The 21,771-nt window shown below is 47.4% G+C and overlaps 1 protein-coding gene across 2 annotated transcripts in view; it reads right to left on the reverse strand.

Moving 5' to 3' along the window:
- The window catches only part of IPO7 (importin 7), a 262,709-nt gene that overhangs the window by 226,358 nt on the left and 14,580 nt on the right, over nt 1–21,771 (reverse strand). For both annotated transcript variants that reach the window (XM_086955971.1, XM_086955972.1), the window contains exon 2: nt 572–653. In XM_086955971.1, the coding sequence (XP_086812097.1) occupies nt 572–653 (82 nt within the window). The remainder of the gene's footprint in view (nt 1–571; nt 654–21,771) is intronic.

A 21,771-nucleotide genomic window follows, 5' to 3' on the forward strand; every position in this document is an offset into this window, starting at 1 on the left:
AAATACCACCAGGCGACAGAGAAGAGCATATCCCAATATACAACACATGCCTTGAGAAGATTTTGCTTAGTATCTGTGAAGGAATGGTTTAGCACTTTCAAGCAGCAGAAAATGAAGGTTTACTCTGCAAATCATGCATGGAGAGGATACAGTAAATAAGATAAATAGTCTAAAATCTAAACACTTACCAGTCCCCACAAATGTACAAATAAGTAAACAAACCGGATGCAATTTAGCTGGACTCTGAAGACATCATGCAGGAGAATTTAGATATCTATGAATAAGGGTACTTAAGGTCTAAGTGAAATGAGGGGCTCAGGTGTTCCAAAAGGTGTGTATATTTTAGAAGAGATCTTTTTTGTGGTAGGCAGGGGATGGTTTACACAACCCTGGATAAAGAAGACACGGGAACTACAATTAAGCATATTGTAGTCAAATAAACCTCACCCGTTTCTAGAGATTAGAGAAACTGTTGATTTGCAGTTTTATTGCGCCCAGATAATAACTTAAAATGAAATTGTGGTTTCGGAAAATATTTGTAACTAAGCAAACCTAGTGGCACCATACTTGCCTGCCTGTCTCACTGGCAAATCCAGTTGCTCCGACATGGTGATCTGAAGCAAAGTAGAGACGAAATTGACAGTCTTTTGAGCCTGGGAGGGGGAAGAAGCAAAAAAAAAAAAAACGATCAATGCAGAGCCATCCGTTAGCAACTGTATAAGAGAACAGGATATAAAATACAAGAACATAAGTTACTTACCTGTAAACTGTGGTTCTCCAGTATTGGTATCTTTCATAGATTCACATGCTTGAATATTCCCTGTCGAAGTGGGAGTCCCACGGTACATAAAATAGCAGTAATAAATGCATATATAAATGATAACTCTAAATTTATAAATATATACATATATAAAGTAAAATATGCAGAAAACTCAAAAGTACCATAGAACAGAATAGGCCCATAGAAAGCCTAAGGGAGAAACTCAACTTGGGAACATATCAGTGTCATTATGTTTTTGTCCAAATTCCAGCCAATCAGGCAGTAGCTCCCTCTAGAACCTTCTCCTCAGAAGCCCAAGACCTCAGATTTTCATAGCACAGAGTAACCAAAGTACCTGAGGAGAAGAGAGCCTCTGAGGGGAGGACGGGAGGGTCGCATGTAAATCTATGAAAGACCAATACTGGAGAACCACAGTTTACAGGTAAGTAACTTATGTTCTTCTCCAGTATTAGGGGTGTCTTTACAAGATTCACATGCTTGAATAAGAGTAGAAAGCAGTAATCATCATGCAAGTCATAAAGGTAACAGTAAGTTCAAGCATATAAGAAACATATATTAAAGAGAAAAAACGTTTATGACTGGAGGCGGGTAGCAACAGAGGCTCACCTTTGATGGAAAAGATTCCGCAGCACCGCTTGTCCTACTGCTGCATCTGCGGCGTCTGTTGACTGCAAACAGTAGTGCTTCGCAAAAGTATGGCTGCTCGCCCACGTAGCAGCTCTGCAAATGTGTCGCAGAGGTACCCCAGCAAAGAGGGCAGTAGAAGCTGACACAGCTCTAGTTGAATGAGCACGTACTGGAGCTGGAAGAGGCTTGCCAGCCCGTTGATGACAAAAGGTAATGGCAGAAGAAATCCACCTAGTAATAGTTTGTTTGGTAACAGGTTGTCCTTTGCAGATCGGGCCATAGGCCACGAACAGTTGGTCAGATTTCCTGAAGGATGCAGTGCGCTGAATGTAAAAACGAGAACGTTTCAAATCCAGGGAATGTAATGAACGTTCCGCAGGAGTTTGTGGATCTGGAAAGAAAGTTTTTAAAATGACTGGTTCATTGAGATGGAAATCACTGGGAACTTTCGGAATAAATTTAGGATTAGTACGTAGTGTTACAGCCTCTTTTGAGAACTGGAGAAAAGGAGGCTGAATGGTGAATGCCTGAATGTCACTGACACGCCTAGATGATGTCAAGGCGAGCAATAGGGCAACTTTCCACGTGAGGAATTTTAAGCTTGCTGAATGGATGGGTTCAAAAGGAGGTAGGAGGAGCTGAGACAAAACCAGGTTTAAGCGTCAAGCAGGCGGAGGACGCCGAATGGGTGGAAACATACGGAAGAGGCCTTTGAAAAACTGTTGAATGATTCTAGACGAATACAGTGAGGTAGAACCATTATGGCGGAAGCGGGAGATAACTGCCAGAAATACTTTTAGAGTGGAGTGGGAAAGTCCTGACTTTGCAAGGGATAGGAAGAAAGGAAGGATCTGTTCCCGTTTGGCGGTTATCTGATCCAAGGCTTTGGTATGGCACCAGACGCAGAAACGCTTCCACTTCAACTGATAGGTTTTAATGGTGGAAGGAGCACGGGCGTGCGCTAACACCTCTACAGTCAGCGTCGATGGTCAGACGCGCAAATTCATGGTGTTCAGGTTTTAGGCATGGAGCTGGAGGTATGCCGGATCCGGATGGCAAATCTGCCCCTGCTGCATTGTGAGGTGGTGAGGCAGTGGATGAAGCGGAATTGGTTCGTTCTGGGAGAACAAGAGCAGGTCCGAGAACCATGGGCGCAGCGGCCACTTGGGCGTGATCAGGATGATGTGGCAGGGTTGAAGCCTCATCCTGTGCAACAAGTGCGGAATCAGAGGAAGCGGAGGGAAAGCGTAGCTGAAGGCGTTCAACCAACTGATTGAAAACGCATTTCCGCTCGACTCTGTGTGGAGGAAGACTTGCAAAGCTTTGGCATTTCCGGTTGGTGATAGTCGCAAAAAGATCCATCTGCGGCTGGCCCCACTGGCGGAAAATGAACTCTAGAGTTGATTGAGTTCCCACTCGTGGTTGTCCGCGAAAGATCTGCTGAGCGAATCCGCCAGAACATTGGAAACACCCGGCACATGGATGGCTGTGAGATTAATTTGATGACGAATCGCCCATTTCCAACTCTCCTGTGCTTGTTGGGAAAGCAAAAAAGGGACCTTGTGCCGCCCTGCTTGTTCAGGTAATGCATGCTGGTGGTGTTGTCTGTCCTCACCAGCAGAGATTGGCCTTGCACAATCCGTTGAAAAGATTTCAGGGCAAGGAAGATCGCCAGAAGCTCTAGGCGGTTTATATGTCAAGTGCGTTGGACCGAAGTCCATTTTCCTTGTACCGACAGACCTTCGAGATGTGCTCCCCAGCCCTCCAGGGATGCATCGGTGGTAAGCGTCAAGAGTCGGAGCAGCGTCTTGAAAAGACCGACATTTTGAAATGTTTGGAGGGTGAGCCCACCACTCCAGAGCCTGCTGAATGTGGGGCGTGAGAAGGATCCTGTTGTTGAATGATCCTGAAATCTGTTTCCACTGCTTGTCTAACTCCTCTTGGACGACCCTTATATGGAGTCTGCAGTGGGGAATCAAATGTATGGCAGAAGAAGCCATGCCGAGGAATGATTTCAACATCCTGACTGAAACGTACAATTTTGACTGGAGGGACCGTACCATCTGAAGCATACGGTCTTGTCTTTCCTGGGAGACAAAAACCATTGCCAGCTGAGAATCTAGTGAGGCTCCTAGAAAATCTCGCCTCCGAGATGGGCGAAAGTGTAACTTCTGGCAATTGACGGAAAGGCCCAAGTTTTGATACAGGGAGAGGCAAGACTGTATGCTGGATTGCCAGTTGGAGGTTCGGAGCCTTCATGAGACAGTCGTCCAGGTATGGATAAAACTGTATGCCTTGTAGGCGCAGAAAAGCAGCTACCAGGGCCATGATCTTGGTAAAGACCCTTGGTGCTGAACGGAGGCCGAATGGTAGGACTTTGAATTGGAAGTGCAACTGTCCGTCTGAAGCGTAGATACTTCCTGTGTCTGGGGTGAATTGGCACATGGAAATATGAGTCTTGGAGGTCGATGGTTGAAAAGAATTCCCCTGGATTGAGATAGTTCAGAATTTGAAGCAGAGTTAACATCTGAAAAGTTTTTGAAATGATACATTTGTTCAGGGCCCGTAAATCCAAAATTGGACACCATTCTCCCGACTTTTTCTTGACTAAACGGGAATAAAATCCCTTGCCGCGTTGACCTTGCAGCACTACCTCTATGGCTCCTTTTTTGATCATCAATTTTACCTGGGCCAAAAGTTTTTTGAGGTGGGGAGAGGGTGGTCCCGAAGGTGGACGAGAGGGAGGGAATTTTGTGAACTCCAGGGTATGTCCTTTGGAGATATGTCCAGGACCCATTGGTCGGAGGCGATTTCGGACCATTTGCAAAAGTACTTTGAGATGCTACCTCCAAGATGCAGTCGGCAGAAGAAAGGAACTGGGACTCACTGCTTTTTGTTGGCTGCTCCACCTCTTTAAGTTGTTTTCCGTTGGTATGGTCTGGTGGAGGACTGACGATTTTGGGTTTGGTAGGAACCCCTCTGCCGGTTATCGTTATAGGTATTGTACGAACGATATTGGCACCATCCTCGAAAAGTAGAGGAACCTCCGCCTCTACCTCGTGCCCCCCGAAAGGGCAGTTTCTTGTACTGGAGGGTAGCCAAGGACTTTGCAGTGTTGGTGTCTTTTTATCGCCTCAAGGGCATCGTCTACATGTTTGCCAAACAAGGACTCCCCATCGTAAGGCAAGTCCAGGACTTTTGCTTGTACCTCTGGACGGAAGGTGGTAGATTTCAGCCAGCCTTAACGCCTCAAGACTGCAGCCCCAGCCAATTGACGGAAGCCCGTGGAGGAAATGTCGAGCGCGCATTCGATAATTTCAGATGAAATTATCTCTCCCTCCTGAATAATGGCTGGCGCTTCTGCACGGATGGCCTTGGGTATTTGAGGAATTAGTGCGGCAATCGCGGACCACATTTGGCGGTCGGAACGGCCCAAAATAGCCAAGGTATTTGCCGCCCTGACAGTCGTGGCCGCCATTGTTGTAAATTTTTTGCCTATAGAGTCCAACTTGCGGCCTTCCTGATCCGGAGGAGACTTGAGTTGTGCAGCAGGATTGAGAGATCTTTTCTGTGCTGCTCGAGTGATAACCAAATCTGCTTTCGGTTGTGAGACCAAACAGGCCGGAGCAGACGCCGGAGCCTTGTACTTATTGTTTAATCTGGGCAAGACTGCAGGTACTGAATTTGGATGTGTCATTAACTTAAGGCCCTCATGCCAAATAAAGTCAATGATTGGTATTGTGTGTGATTGCTTCTTGTATGATTTTAAGGACGTTTCACAAAGGCATTCACTTCCATGTTTCAACAGTGAGATGAAAGCGCTTTGCAGCACGGACCATCAAATTATGGAAATTTGCAATGTCCACTGGAGGCGATGCAAGAGGCGAGGTAGGCGGAGTGGAAGGTGTTTGAGCCCTGTAATTGTCCCACTCATTCATGTCGACGTCATTGTAGTCGTCAGTGTTGTGAGGATCAGGATCCTCGTTGTCAGTGTCAGGACGAGTACCCCCGGTGACGCGAGTGGAACTGGTGCAGGTGCCTGTGGAGGTTGTGATGCTGGAGAGGCAGGTGTAGATGGAGGGAACCTGCGGTTATAGTCAAGCATGTGCTGCAAATTCATGACCAAAGATAATGGTATTTGCGTTACCGGCTCTGAAGTAACTGCTTCTGATTTGTCAACAGGAAATAATTTGTTCCCATCTTCGAAGTTTTCCTCTTAGTCACCGTCATCACTATACTCCTGGCACCTAATGTGCAAATCAGATGGACTAGATGCCTGTCCGAACAGTTCCACCTCTGAATCGTTTTCGGGTTCTTCCCCACCAGACTGAAATAATTTGTCTGGAAGACGGTTCCACTCCTCACTGGACTCAGTTGAATGAGAGGTACTGTCAAAGAAGAAGCAGTAACCACTGTAAAAGTGGCAGCTGTAGCCACAGCTAGATGAGATGTTGACGAGCCCGCTGACGTAACTGGTAGTTTTAAAATCAACCTGAGGCGTTTGCGTCGTCGTCATAGATGTAATTGACGCTGAAATTGAAGGCTTTTTCTTCGTCGACGAAGATTTCTTGTCCGTCGACGAGAGTGGAGCTTTACTAGTCGGCAATGATGATGTAGAAGACGACAGGTTGACAGTCATCGACGATAAGATGGCCGTCGACGATTATGGGCCCGTCGACGAGCTGCTTTTAGATAACTTGGTCTTAGTCGACTGTGTTCGCGTCAATGATGGAAGAGTCGACGGTGTTCGCGTTGACGATGGGAGCATCGACGATGAGATCTTAGTCGACGGTACTGATCTGACACTCGTCGACAAGATCTTTACAATAGAAGTAATGGTCTCGTCTCCTGGGCTGTCGTCGACGAGGTGATCGTCGTCGACGCAGTACTGGATGACATAGTACATGTCGTAGTCGACCTAGAGGCCACAGTCAGACTGAGTCGTCGCTGAAGACATCGACGGACGCGTCGACGAGCCAATGCCAGATTTACGAGAGGAAGGCAAGGCTTTGGGCGCAGATGTCAGAAAACCAGGTCCTGTAGACATGCCCTGAAACAAGTCATGTGGGGAAACAATCCTGGAGGCTTCCAACAGTCTACTCTTCTTCAGAAAAGGAGATGGAACCTCAGTTTCAGACCCACGCTTCTGAGAGGATTTAGAAATACTAGATAAACTTTCTACCTCAGAAACCACAGACTCTGAAGTCTTCAACTTCTTTAGCCACAGAAGGAGACGGGCCTCACTATCCCTCAGAGTCTTGGGAGGAAAAGTGCGACAGTACACAGTTTTTAACTTCGTGGTCTGGGTAGAGACAGTAAATGCATTTACTGTGTGGATCTTCATGGAAAAGGCGCAGTTTACCACAAGAGGGGCAGGCTTTAAACAAAGATTTCTTATTTGAAGACATTTCTTGAAGAAATAAACAGCTAGAGTTGAAGAAAACTGAGCAGAGCTCAGGGAGACTCCCTTCAGACGACGTGCAGTAGAAAATCTGAGGTCTTGGGCTTCAGAGGAGAAGGTTCTAGAGGGAGCTAGGTCTTGGGCTTCGCTTCTGAGGAGAAGGTTCTAGAGGGAGCTATAGCCTGATTGGCTGGAATTTGGACCAAAAACATAATGACACTGATATGTTGCCAAGTTGAGTTTCTCCCTTAGGCTTTCTATGGGCCTATTCTGTTCTATGGTACTTTTGAGTTTTCTGCATAATTTACTGTATTATATATGTATATATTTCTATAATTATAATTTATTTATATATGCATTTATTACTGCTATTTTATGTACCGTGGGAATCCCACTTAGACGACGGGGAATATTCAAGGATGTGAATCTATGAAAGACACCCCTAATACTGGAGAACTAAATATACCGATCAGTCAGTGACTCTTGCAAGCAACCAGTCGAAACCAAATTGAATTTACAGAACAGATAAGGTGTTCAACTTTTGTAGAATCAAAAGGTCTTAATACGTTCAAAATGAGGCTTAAATGTTAAAGGCTGTAGGTGACCACACAACCATTAGAAAGATTTGAATATAGGCATTCCTGTGTAGTTTTAAGTCTCTACATGACAGTAAAGTCCATCGATTTAGTAAATTGCAACCTTGCTATATTTGCTACATAAATATAAAACCATACCGCTATGTAGTTATAGTTATAACTGGGTTTCTCTAGGAAATAGATTTTTTGGTTTGTTAATTACGTTTTTAACCTGACTTTTACTGTTCAGTGAAAAACAGAAACTTTACTTATTTGAGGTATAGTTGGACATTTGAGCTGCCATCTTGTTTTGGCGCTTTATAGTGGTTGGGGTCACTCTCCCCTCCAGGCCAATTTAGCTCACTCTGGCTACCGTAGGCGTTCCATAGTCAAGCACGACTGCTCCTGCCCAGCATCAGGCATGGTGGAGGATTTAACTTGTGTCCTCAGGGTAAGGCAGTCTATAATTCAGACCAATTCGAATAATTGGGAAGCTGTTTTCCTCACTTAAACCTGGCTCTCCGATACCTCGTGCCCAGCTATTGTGCCAGCAGTCTCTCCTAACTTCTGTATCCAGCACATTGGCAGACAGAAATGTAATGGGCGAGGCGTTGAGATCTTTAACTCAGAATATGTCTGCACAACTTTGAAGTACCCCCTATGCGGATGCTATTTTCTCTTAAAATCTGCCAATTTCTCCTTTGGTTAGTTTATTGACCTCCCAGGCAGGCTAAGAGCTTTTTTAATACGCTTTTGAATGAAATTGCACTTAGTTGTGTTCAATGTGACAAATTCATGGTTTTAGGTGACTTTAATATTCATGTAGATTCTGAACTTAGCTCGCTTATTCTCAGATAGAGGCATTTTCTTCTGTTACAATGTTTGGGGCCCAACCCATGAGGCCGGTCATACACTTGTTTTTCCCCAACATGCCCGATCTTCATACATGCACTCTTAGGTCAGATCACTACCTCATTCCTTGGGAGTTCACGCCTCCCAAGAAAACCATTCCACCTCAGCTTAGTTTCCTTAACTCATACCCTTGGCATAAAGCTAGTGAAGCCAATTTGGCATCCAACGTATCCGTCCTTACTCTGCAACTAAGTGTTGCTTCGGATCGCGATACTGTCAACTGGCTAATAACAGCATTAGATTAAATTGCCCATTTAGAAGTAAAACTCCAGCCAGGTTTCGTCCTTCAGCCCAGTGGTGTACACACTCGCCTGTATTAAATGCAGTAGCAAGAAATCGGAAGATCTGTGGAGTAACATTAACAGTGCCAATGAAAAAGCAGTTTAGAAACAGGCTTTGAGATCATGTAGCTATTCATACGGCTCAAAGAATTTTTCCAATCAAATTACCACTACTTTCAATACTTCTAAAGAGAATTTAAAAAAAAACTGTCCAATCATTTCGATCTCCCAACGCGTGTACTCTGGTAGTCTACCTTCTGAAGAAAATATTCCACTTTATTCAAGATAATAGTAATAAAATTGTTGTGTTTCAGGCTATAACCCTTTCATCGTGCCTCGTGCGTGATGGCTGTACATTGCCCAGCTCATCTTACTGTGTCGAGTCGCTTTCGTAAGATTCCTCAGTGCCAGAATTACCGGTGTGGCTATCCTTTAGACCATTGTTACCTAGCTATGTTATCCAGGGCCAGGCATGTTATTAATCTTTGTTAATGCTTTGCTTAACAACCGTCAAGCAGTTATCCCAAAGTCCTGGAAACATGCTCGTGTGCTGCCACTCCTGAAGAATCTTCTACATAACTCAAGACTGGTTTTAGATCTTTTTACAGCACTGAATCAGAATTTGCCCGATTGAGTTTAGATAGAGGGTGTGCAGCAATAGTGGTCCTATTGCATCGGACTGTCGCCTTCGATACGGTTTCACTCTAGATACTTGTGAAGCAGTTATCTGAATGTGACTTTGAAAGTCTGGCCAGACAACGGATTTGGTCTTTCCCATCTGATTGATCTAAAAAATCGGTCTTTATGCTTCCTATACTCAAAGCCTCTTCCATAGTGTTCCAAGAGGATTTGCTGCCAGTCTAGCTCTTAATATCTACATGGTACCAGTGCCCAAAATTATTCAGCCTCTGGGTTTAAAGTAGTGTCCTATATGAACGATACGCAGCTCTTGCTCTTTCACTGAGGCAGAGACCCAATGTTCAACAATCCTTTTTTTTGGATGAAAGTTCCTGAAAACTAAATGCTTTGAAAACTGGAGGTCATACTGCTTCGCTACTCCCCTCGAGTAGTGCCTGATGGGCTGCAGATCTGGACTCTCCTCCAACTCTGGTGGAGCAGGTCAGTAACACTGGCGCCCGATTTCACAACGATGTTTAATTAACCCCCAGGTGGAGTGTGTGTCTGGTACTTATCTTTCCATTTTAAAGAGTTTAACCCCTTCCACGCAGGGCTAATACCCCCACGGTGCAGGGGGGGGTGGAGGGGAGCTGCGCCGCGGTACTCATAACGAGTCCAGCTTGTCATGCTGCAAAGTGAAGCTGTGCTCATGACGAGCTGGACTCATCATGACTCCGCCCACTCAAATAGAACACCCGCACAGGCGGAGTTAGCTGTGCGTGGGAGGGCCGCGGCAGTTATGACGAGCTCAGCTAGTCATGAGCACAGCTCTACTGTGCCTCACGACTAGCTGAGCTCGTCATAAGAAGGTAAGGGGTTAAAGAAATGAGCCGGGTCCCTAAACGAGCCAGAGAAAGTTACACGCCCTGATCACTTCCCGCCTTTACTCTGCAAACATTCTTTTTTATCTTGGCCTTCCTGGCTTCCTCCACCAGCACTTACAACTGCTCAGAATGTCAAGTCAAGTCAAATAATTTATATAGGGCGCTACATACCCAGAGGGTCTCAAGGCGCTTGAGGAGGGGTAGGGAAATTATTTGTCGAATATCCAGGTTTTAAGTTGTTTTCTGAATGCTAGGTTTTTTGGGTGAGTCGGAGGTGAATGGGAAGTGAATTCCAGGTTTTGGCCGCCAGGTAGGAGAAGGATCTACCTCCCATGGTGGTTTTGTTGATGCGAGGAACAGCGGCAAGGGCTTGGTTGGAAGAGCGAAGCTGGCGCGCGGGGGGGGGGGGGTAGAAGGAAACTCGCGTGTTGAGGCATTCGGGGCCAAGTTCGTAGAGTGCTGTGTGTGGGTGAGGAGGCGGAAAGTTATTCTCTTATTGACAGGGAGCCAGTGGAGGTCTTTCAGGTGATTGGAGATGTGGTCTTTATGCGGGATGTCAAGTATGAGTCTAGCTGATGCGTTCTGGATGCGTTGTAGTTTTTTCTGAAGTTTTGCGGTGGTGCCGGCGTATAGGGTGTTTCCGTAGTCCAGGCAGCTTGTAACCAGTGCGTGGTTGACCGTTTTTCTGGCTTCGGTGGGGATCCAGCGAAATGTTTTGAGCATGCGAAGAATGTTGAAGCAGGATGATGAAACGGCGTTGACTTGTCTGGTCATCAAGACTGAGGAGTCCAGGATGACGCCCAGGTTCCGTGCGTGGTCCGTCGGGATGGGCGCTTTTCCAAGGGCCGCTGGCCACCAAGAGTCGTCCCAGGCGGAGGGGGTGGTCCCTAAGATAAGGACTTCTGTTTTGTCTGAGTTCAGTTTCAGACGGCTAAGCTTCATCCACTCTGCTACTTCTTTCATTCCTTTATGTAGGTTGGTTTTGGCGGTGTTAGGGTCTTTGGTGAGTGAGAGGATCAGTTGGGTGTCGTCAGCGTAGGTAATTATGTTGAGGTTGTGTTGGCGGGCAATGGTCGCGAGGGGGCTCATGTATACGTTGAAGAGGGTAGGACTGAGTGAGGATCCTTGTGGGACGCCACAGATGATTTCAGAGGCCTCCGACTTGAATGGTGGGAGGTGGACTCTGAGTTCTTCCGGCGAGGAACGAGGTGATCCAGTCCAGTGCTTTACCTTGGATTCCAATGTTTGAGGCGGTGTAGTAGAGTGCTATGACATACTGTGTCAAAGGCTGCGGAGAGGTCAAGGAGGATGAGGGCGACTGTCTCCATTGTCCAGTAGTGTTTGAATGTCGTCCGTTGCTGCAATGAGTGCGGTCTCAGTGCTATGTTTGGCTCTGAAGCCGGATTGAGAGGAGTCTAGGGCTTTATTGGTTTCGAGGAAGGCGGCGAGCTGGTTGTTGACTGCTTTCTCGATGACTTTGGCGGGGAATGGAAGGAGCGAGATGGGGCGGTAGTTTGAGTTCGGTGGGGTCAGCTGTGGGTTTTTTCAGAAGGGCGCTGAGTTCGGCGTGTTTCCAGCTTTCCGGGAAGGTGGCTGAGTTGAGGGAGGAGTTGATGACGTCTCGGAGGTGGGGTGCGATGGTGGAGTCTGCTTTGTTGAAGATGTGGCGAGGGCATGGGTCTGTGGGGGATCCTGAGTGGATGGAGTTCATCAGGCGGATGGTGTCATCAGTGGAGATTGGGTTCCAGTTATTGAGGGTGTTCAGGGGTGGTGAAGGATCCCTAGAACGTTGAGTGGGTTGGTCTCCAGGTTGGTTGTCGAAGCTGTTGTGGAAGTCTGAGATTTTGTCGTGGAAGAATGAAGCCAAGGAGTCTCAGAGGGTTTGAGATGGAGTGATGTCGTTTGAGTTGGCAGTGGGGTTGGTAAACTCTGACGATGTTGAATAATTCCTTGCGGTTATGGGCGTTGTGGTCTAGTCTGTCTTTGAATGAGGCTTTCTTGGCTGTCCGGATCAGTTGGTGGTGGATGCGGATGGCGTTTTTGAAGGCGTCCTTGGTGCTGGAGTTTGGGTCTTTTTTCCCAGGCCTTCAAGGGAGCGACAGTTTCTTGGATTTCTTAAGCTAATCGTTGAACCAGGGTGCGTTTCTGCAGCCAATCTTGGTTTGACGTTTTTTCAAAGGTGCTAGGTTGTCTGCGCTATTGGTCAGCCATTGCGTGAAGTTAATGGCTGCTTGGTTAGGGTTCAATGAGTAGGCAGGGGGGTTTTGGAGAAGCGATGTGGAGATCTGATCGATGGTGATTTTGTTCCAGTTTCTTCGCAGAGTAGGTTGGGGGTGGAAGTGGGTTGCAGTCTTTTTGTAGACAAAGTGAATGCAACTGTGGTCTGTCCAGTGGAGAGCTGTGGTGTGACTGTAGGAGACATGTTTGCTGGAGGTGAAGATAGGGTCGAGAGTGTCCTGCGTAGTGGGTGGGGGTGTTAACTAGTTGATTGAGTCCAAGGTTGGCAAGATTGTCCAGAAGGGTGGTGGTGTTGCTGTTGCTGCTCTTTTCCAGGTGAAAGTTGTGGTCTCCCAGTAGAATGTAGTCCTTGGAGGGGAGGGCGTGAGGGGTGATGAAGTCAGTGATGTCATCACAGAATTGTGCACGGGATTCTGGGGGCCTGTAGAGGAGTGTGCCACTGAGTGTGGTCTTGGGGTCTGTGTGGATTTGGAAGTGAAGGTGTTCGACGCTGGTGAGGTTGGTGTCGGAGCTGGTTGAGATGTGGATGAGTTCTTATGAACAATGGCGATGCCTCCTACCATTTGGTTGGTGCGGTCTTTTCGTATGATTTTGTAGCCTTCAGGGATGGCTATGAGGACGTCTGGAGCTGAAGAGGCGTTCATCCAAGTTTCTGTTAGGAATGAGACGTCTGGAGAGATGGTGTCCAGTAGGTTCCATAGGTCGATGGCGTGTTGGAGAACCGAGCGGGTGTTGAGAAGGATGCAATTAAGGTGGTTAGTGTCGGATCGGTGTTTGGTGTTTGTGGATGTGATGCGAGTCTTGATGCATGCGTGCTTGCAGGAGAGGCATGTGAAGGGTCCATGGGTGTGTCCGGGTGTGGCTAGGGCACAGGTAGGGAGTCTGCCAGGATTAAGTGCTAGGAGGGTGGATGAGTTGTATGTAATGCGGGTGGGCTGGGCATTGCGAGGACCAGGGGGTCTGGCGCTGGGCGCGGTCTTGGCGCGGACGGGCGTAGACGGGCGTACCTTTGGCGCACCTTCGGCGTGGACGCTGCGCGTTGGGTCATCAGCCTTAAATGGATAGTGGAGGGGGCGGAGCGTGGGAGGGGCAGCAGCTGGGAGGCGGTAGCGGGGAGGAGGGGCGGACCAGGGGAACCAACAAACAAAATGGAGGGTCAAAGGCGAAGCGAGGCAGAGGCAGCAGATGTATCAAAGCCCTGTGAGCACAAAAGTCCCAGTAAGCAGAGCGCGCTAAAATAAAAATAAATAAATGTTCAGCAGAGCGAGCGAAGCAAAATGACAATATGAGGTGAGGCAAGCGTTATTCAAGTCAGACTACAATGCGATAAATAAACTTAGCACAGATCACGATACCAATTGCAACAGCACAGCACAGGTCACAATGCAAAATGTAGCCAGCAGCAGCCCAGCAGGGAGTGGGATCTGGGAGCGACCGTGCACGAGCAGGTCCGGGCGGTCATGCTGCTTCTTGAATATATATTGCCAGATAAGACTATTGCTAATCACGTGAGATCTATGCATGTGCTTCCTTTTCGCAAATGCATTTATTTTAAATGTTTGCTGCTCACCTTTTGTTCTTTTTATCCAAAAGGTCCGATGTACCTCCGGAACAGAATTCAGCAGTGTTTTGCTGCTAGATCATTCAGATCACACACTATCAGCTAAGGTTTGTGGTTTCTTTGGTGAGGCGTGCTTGTCAGGCAGGGGGTTCTCCTACCTAGCCTCCAAACTTTGGAATGCTCCATTTCTCTTTATAGGGGCCTCACCTGAATCCAGATTTAAGAAAAAGCTTAAAACCTGGTTATTTCAGTTGTGCAGTTTCATTTCATAAAAGGAAAGCAAACAGAAGGAGATGGATAGAGTGCTGAAACTGATCAGACACTCACCCCACAGTCACAGATCTGTGTTGAATCCATCATCGTTCTTTAGCTCACTTTGCCACCCCAGTTCAGACCCAGCCATATGCAAATAAGTCTTAACCCTGTACCTCATGGGAACAGTCCACACCCAACTGCCAAGCCAGGTCTTCCCTGGATCAGAAACAAGCATTCTGGGGCCAGTTTCGGGGTAACATCCCTCAGCTAGGCTACCTTGAAGCCAGTGGCAAAGTGAGCACGTGATTACATCTGTGCATACACTGCCAACTTAGGGTAAACAAAGCAAACACAATGAGATGGACAGAGCGCTGAAACTTCAGACATTCAAAGGATGCTTGTTTACAGTCCAGGGAAGACCGGGCTTGGCAGTTCGGGCTGAACTGTTCCCATGAAGCACAGGGTCAAGACTGACTGCATTCTCTTTTCTCTATATTTTGGGTTTTCGTTTCAAGGGCGACAGGCACGCTGTCAGGGGGGGGGGGGGGGGGGGGGGTAGGCCGTAGCCTCTGCAGGGGTGCAGGGTGGAGGGTTGGGGGATGGATTCATTGTTTCCTTCTTCCTTAGTTACTATGGGCCTTTTCTCCTTTTTCCTCTTTCTCTTGTTTCTTTACTTATTTCTTTCTTTTGGGTCAGTATGCTGGGTCAGCGTGGTGCCTCTTGCTGTCTTCGCGTATTGTAGTACTGCAGGAGGTACTAGGATCATTCTACATTCTTGAGGTGGGTGATGACTGGTGCGATATGGATATAGGTACCTTTTATCCAGTTAAATGTTTTAGCATCGGTATTTTGAATATTCGCTGTGCTACCATTCTGATGTACGTATTGCCCACTCGGTGTTTGATCAATTGTATAGCATCTGATCCTTCATATTTTAATTTTTTTTTTTAATGAACCTTATTTACTCCTGCATCTCAGTAGTAGATATGTTTTCAGTGTAATTCGGAATGCTTGCTATTTTATATCGCTGTACTGCTGAGTCGCCATATAACTTGCGCATGTGCTCCAAATGGACGTCGAGGCCGGCCGGATGGTTGTAGGCCCGTAACTGTCTGCTGATATTGCACAATAAAGGTTTTCAAAAAAAAAAAAACTGACTGCATATAGCAGGGTCTGAACTGGGGTGGCAAAGTGAGCTAAAGAACGATGACCGATTCAACCCAGATCTGTTACTAGGGGTGAGTGTATAAAAAGTTTCAGCGCTCCATCCATCATCTCCTTGTGTTTGTTTTGTTCGCCCTAAGTTGGCAGGGTATGCACAGACTTGTCCCTCGCTAAATGTGTTTTCCCATGCAACTTCCCATAGAAAAATGTAACCGCGCTATAGCCAAAATAGCTGAAAGAAAAGGAACCAAATTTGGCAGACACTACCCAGAAAGCACACTTTTGGGGATCTGGTGCAAGTCTGTTCCATAGTCTGAGAAATTAAATATAAATAGATGCAGTAGTTCCGCAGGCCCAGTAGTTGGTCGCAATGGAGTCAGAAGAAAAACGTTTTTTTTTTTTACCTAGGGTTTTTTACTACGACTTATTGGTATTATAAAGGAAACCCTTCGTTTCGAACACCCGATGCGCATGGAGGGCAGTCTGCCCCGCATTTAACCGGCTGTGCAAAGACTCAGCCTCATCAGCTCATCGCCTTAGCCGCTTTGAACATAGTCTGCCTACAGGTAAGCCAGTTGAGCGTGCAGGACTGCAGGAAGAGTAAAGGCAGAAAAGTCGACTTTGTGTTGCTTAAATGTATTTTTTTTCATGATTAAACGGGGGATCACAATGCTATTGGCATAATCATACTTCTAGATCACAGGAGTAAGGACAGCTTGTAGTTTTTGTTGATATCCAAAGTATGGAAAGACGATTGTTTTGTCTCTTTTGTGATGGTCATCTTCTAGGTGGGTATTAACGATTACTGTACACTTACAGTGAGAAATAAGCCAAACAACAAAAATTCATGAGTTTGGATAGTAATTACTGGGTTGGCATTCAATTACAAAGTCAGAAGCACAGTCCAAAATAATGGTTTGTCATTCTTTGGTACCTACTCTACCATCGGAATCTTTATTAACTGCATGCAGTGTAACACACTGGAAATTGATAACGCTAGTACTGCTGTTTTTTTTTTTTTTACACATTCTAAAAATTGTAAAACTCTAATTTTCCAATGCCACAATCAAAACAATGAGTGCTAATTTTACACAAGCTGCTTTGGTAATACTAGTCAGGAAGCAAACTACTTTTTGGGCCGAAATCGGGATTACGTGTATGGCCAGCAAAAAAGAAAGTTTTGTGACCAGTACTATACAAACAGATTTACTCCCTTGCACCAGATTTAGCCTGGCAAACGGCAGGAATGTGAAATTCCTGTAGCCCGACGCCCATGACATACTGTTTGGAGTCAAGGGCAACAAGTTTTCATCTGTATTTGGTCCTTGGGACAAGTAGGCCCAACCCCCATGCAGCACAACCCCTTTGGCTGCCAGTTTGAAGTACCCAATTACTGTCTGCAGTTAAAGTAATATTTGTGTCCATATGTTAATACTGTTCAACCTTGTATTTGTGGCTCATTAATTGAAAACCTTTGTTAGGTCTCGCAGACCTAGCTGGAGCGCGCATGCGCTCCTCGCTTTGCGAGGGCCTTTTGTCATCAATACGTGTCCAAGGGGACTTGAAAGACCGCCCATGTTTGATTGGGTAGCGTCATCCTCCATGCTAAAGACTGGCTTCTGATTGAAAGGGAGGCTTCTTAATCCCTCCTTGTTACCGCCCTGACCACTTTTGGCCCCGCCCACCCAGACTGACTTGCGGCGTTACACGGTCTCCTTTAGTTAGGCAATTTTTTTGTCCCTGAATGCCTGCCCCGTCTACAGAGAATACCCCTCCCACCTCCCAAACATCAAGCAGCTATCATGGTATTCTTAATTTATTAAATACAGCGCCCGTATGCTTGCCAGTCTACAAAGAACACTCCTCCCACCTCCCAAACCGCATCAAGCGGCGATCCCCGTGGCCCTTAAATTATTTATTTAGTACGCACTTGTATGCGATTATTCTTGCTTATTTATATGCTAAATAATGGCGGCCCTGCGCCTTGATGCTCAAGTCTCACCCAACTAGTTTTTGTTTACTGGTGGCAGGCGGGCGACTCACCCAAATAGTATTTTTTTTTATTTACATCTGAAATATTAGCAGCCGTACGCAACCCGACATGTGGCTCACCCACCTCGTAAAAACTGCACTATTCCTGTGGAAAACAACTTGCCCCACTCATCAGATCAAGGTACGGGCATGGATTATCAGGAGGGGGCCTTGAAGAAAAAGATGATGCACCACTAACCCTCCTTTTTCTGGCTGTTTATGCATGCTAGGATTTCCCAAAAATATTCATAATGGCAAATCAGTGTAACCCATTTCAATAAGATTATGGAAACAAATAAACCAGCATTAGCGAAGCCAGTAAGTCTGAAATTGGTGGTCCACTTTTTAGTTTGGTCAATATGAGACTTCTTTTTGCATGGTAATTTGTTAACCTTATTGACGTGAGAGCTGCCAGGCCCTTACCATTATAACAAACATTGGCAAAAGCAAAATGTTTTTGGTCTCAAAAAAGCACACTACCACAGTAATTTCTGGCAGTGAACAAAACTTTGTGTGCAGATATACTTCTTGTGCAAGAGTAGAATTTTAATAAACCCAACGGCAGACCAAATTAGGGACCCAATTACTAAAGAAAGTCTCAAAAAAGTGCACCCATGGTATATGTCCTTGCAGTAAGTGCAGCTATGCGGCTTTCGCGAATTCCTTATAACTTACAGAAGTAGGACAAGACATAGTACTCCTAGAAAGTATTTGTAAACTGCGATTTAACATGGGCAAATATGCAAGTGTAAATTAGCTCATGCAAAAATCTGAGTGTTTGCAAGTTCACTTTCCCTCCAACCACTTCACCACCACCAACACCACCACCACCACCAACCCCCCCCCCTCACCCCACCAACTCTGGAAGGTTTACGTCTGCTATTGTCAGGAGTACATTTCTAACAGCTCAGTAGGGGAAAAGATAAGAGTTGTTAAAACATCCACCACCACCAGCAACAGGTTGCTCGAAGAAGCTGGAACAAGATCACAGCCGACCAGCTCGCCGCTTCCCTGAGCCAGCACCCTCCCGCCAGCTCAGCGAACCCCAGCCAGGCCGCCGACAACCTCACGAAGTGGATCAGCAACTGCGCGGACGAACTCGCCCCACTGAGGACCCCGCCCAGCAGACCCGGCAGCAAGAAGGCCCCATGGTTCATCGACGAACTCAAGAGCTCCAAGAAGAACTGCCGAGCCCTCGAGAAAGCCTGGAGAAGGGAACCAACACCGGACAACATGACCACCCTCAAGCTTGCCACCCGGAAGCACCACCAACTGATCCGCGCCACCAAGAAAACTGCATTCAAGGACCGGCTGGACAACAACGCACACAACTGCAAGGAACTCTTCAACATCGTGAAAGAGCTCTCCAACCCCAATGCCGGAAACAACGACATCACCCCGTCGCAAGACCTCTGCAACTCCCTCGCCTCCTACTTCCACAACAAGATCGCAGACATACACAACAGCTTCAGCACTCAACCGACGCACGCCACGACCGAACCACCGCCCCCCACCACCACCCTCCGTGCCTGGACTCTGATCAGCACCGAAGACAACGTCCGCATGATGAACTCCATCCACTCCGGATCTCCAACCGACCCCTGCCCTCACCACGTCTTCAACAAGGCCGACGCTGTCATCGCACCCCACCTGCGGGACATCATCAACACCTCCTTCGACACCGCCACCTTCCCGGAGAGCTGGAAGCACGCCGAACTCCGCGCCCTACTCAAGAAACCTACAGCGGACCCCACCGAACTCAAGAATTACCGCCCCATCTCGCTCCTTCCGTTTCCAGCCAAAGTCTTCGAGAAGACCGTCAACAATCAGCTGGCCGCCTTCCTCGAGACGAATGGATCCCTCGACCGCTCACAGTCTGGCTTCCGAGCCAACCACAGCACCGAGACCGCCCTCTTCGCTTCCACCGATGACATCCGAGCCCTGATGGACAACGGAGAAACAGCGGCCCTCATTCTCCTAGACCTCTCCGCGGCATTCAACACTGTCTGCCACCACACCCTAGTGCAGCGCCTCAGCAACGTCGGAATCCAGGAGAAGGCACTGGAATGGATCATCTCCTTCCTTGACGGAAGGACACAGAGTCCGTCTACCACCGTACAAGTCAGAAGCCACCGAAGTCATCTGCGGCGTCCCTCAAGGATCCTCGCTGAGCCCCACCCTCTTCAACGTCTACAAGAGCCCCCTCGCGGCCATCGCACGCCAACACAACCTCAACATCATCTCCTACGCTGACGACACCCAGCTGATCCTCTCCCTGACCAACGACCCCGCCGCCGCCAAAGCCGACCTTCACGAAGGGATGAAAAACGTAGCCGAGTGGATGACGACCAGCCACCTGAAACTGAACTCAGACAAGACGGAAGTCCTCATCCTGGGCTCCTCGCCCTCCGCCTGGGACGACTCCTGGTGGCCCCCCGCCCTGGGCACCGCACCCAACCCGACAGACCGCGCACACAACCTGGGCTTCATCCTGGACTCCTCCCTCTCCATGACCAGACAAGTCAACGCCGTCTCCTCGTCGTGCTTCAACATCCTGCGCATGCTACGGAAGATCTTCCGGTGGATCCCCACCGAGACCAGGAAGACGGCCACCCAGGCCCTCGTCACCAGCCGTCTGGACTACGGCAACACCCTCTACGCCGGAACCACCACCAAGCTCCAGAAGAGACTCCAGCGGATCCAGAACACCTCAGCCAGACTTATCCTCGACATCCCACGACACAGCCACATCTCCGGACATCTGAGAAACCTGCATTGGCTCCCCGTCAACAAAAGAATCACCTTCCGTCTCCTCACCCACGCAAACAAAGCCCTACACGATCAAGGCCCGAGCTACCTCAACAACCGCATCAACTTTTACGCTCCCAAACGACATCTCCGATCAGCCAGTCACGCCCTCGCCGCCGTCCCCCGCATCCGAAGAACGACAACAGGAGGAAGGTCCTTCTCCTACCTGGCCGCCAAGACCTGGAACTCCCTCCCGTCCGACCTGCGCCTGACCCAGGACCACCTCTCCTTCAGGAAGAAGCTCAAGACCTGGCTGTTCGAGCAGTAGCAGCACCCACCACCCCCCTACCCCAAGCGCCTTGAGACCCTCCGGGTGAGTAGTGCGCTCTACAAATGTCTTGATTGATTGAATAAAACATGCAAGTCTGTGCAAACCTACTGACTCAAAAGGGCATTCAAACCCTGGAACCAATGCTTACCCTTAAGTTCTGCCCCAGTATGTAGATCTGTGAAATCATGGCAACATAAGGGGATTGCAAGTATTCAAACACTATTCCCCTGGCATAATCGGAGGCTATATCAGAGCTCCTATGCAATTGGTTTGCTGCCATAATTTGTAGCCGCACTACATGGCAACAACAGGACAAGTGCATTTTGTGACAGGATAAGTAGGTTTATGAAGCAACCTGCCCCATGTACAAAAAGATATATTAAATTCCACACCCATTGTTTCAAACAATTAGGGACCCGCAACAGATAACCTGGCAAACAATTAGGATTGTAGGGACCACCCACCGACCCTCCCCTACAGAGGACAAAAATATTTAAACAGATTAAGAAATTGTATTAATATAAATGAGATCAATGTAAAATCAAAAGCTCCACCAAGTACGAAAATGATTAACAGGTTTATTTCAGTTTTTTTTTAATCAGTACCACTACAGAAACATTTCTTCACTCTATATCACAGCGGGAGCAAATCTTGACAGAAAGAGGGATGGTCTAAGTACTAAAAAGGGCCTAAATGCAGAGCAAAGTATTTTAACTAGTACTGGAAAGAATTAGGTGTCGAGAAAATACTTGACCGATTAGGTGAATTGGAGTTGTTGTAAGCGTATAGAAATTTCATTTTACAGTATCATATGAAACATGTGATGGCATAGCAGGTGCTCTTCTCTGCATAGGACTCTTCGTGGCATACCTGGCACCTCATTGGAAAAAAAAGTGTGAACCGCATCTTACTTGCATATTTCTGAAGATCCAGTGGGATCAGGTGGCCAAATAAGTCACAGAACAGAGCACAAGAGCAGATTAGCCAATACAGAAACCAGAACTGGGCATAGACGCAAAGGGAACCCTCTGGTTCTTCTCAGACTGTCCCCCCAGACAGAAGTACTCTGAACAGGAAAGCCACCAAAGTAAAATGGAAGGAGCTGCAATAGCTTTTTAACCCTAAGCCCATTCAGTGTGCTACTTCTGGAGATCAGTGCGGGGCTTCCTTATTCTGATCACAACTAAGGGAGTCATAAAAGGCAGCGGACGCCAAGACAAACTGTGGCTGGAATAACTAATGAAGCGAAGCAAAGCGGACCTAACCAGAGGAACAAGGGACAGCATCAGTGTAGGAAGCCGGCTCTGTATTTACTATACCAAAGTGAGTTATAGCGTGCACAGAGTCCAGTGGAACCCGAAATA

Source organism: Lissotriton vulgaris, chromosome 2_1 (genome assembly GCF_964263255.1).
Source record: "Lissotriton vulgaris chromosome 2_1, aLisVul1.2, whole genome shotgun sequence".
NCBI lineage: Eukaryota > Metazoa > Chordata > Amphibia > Caudata > Salamandridae > Lissotriton > Lissotriton vulgaris.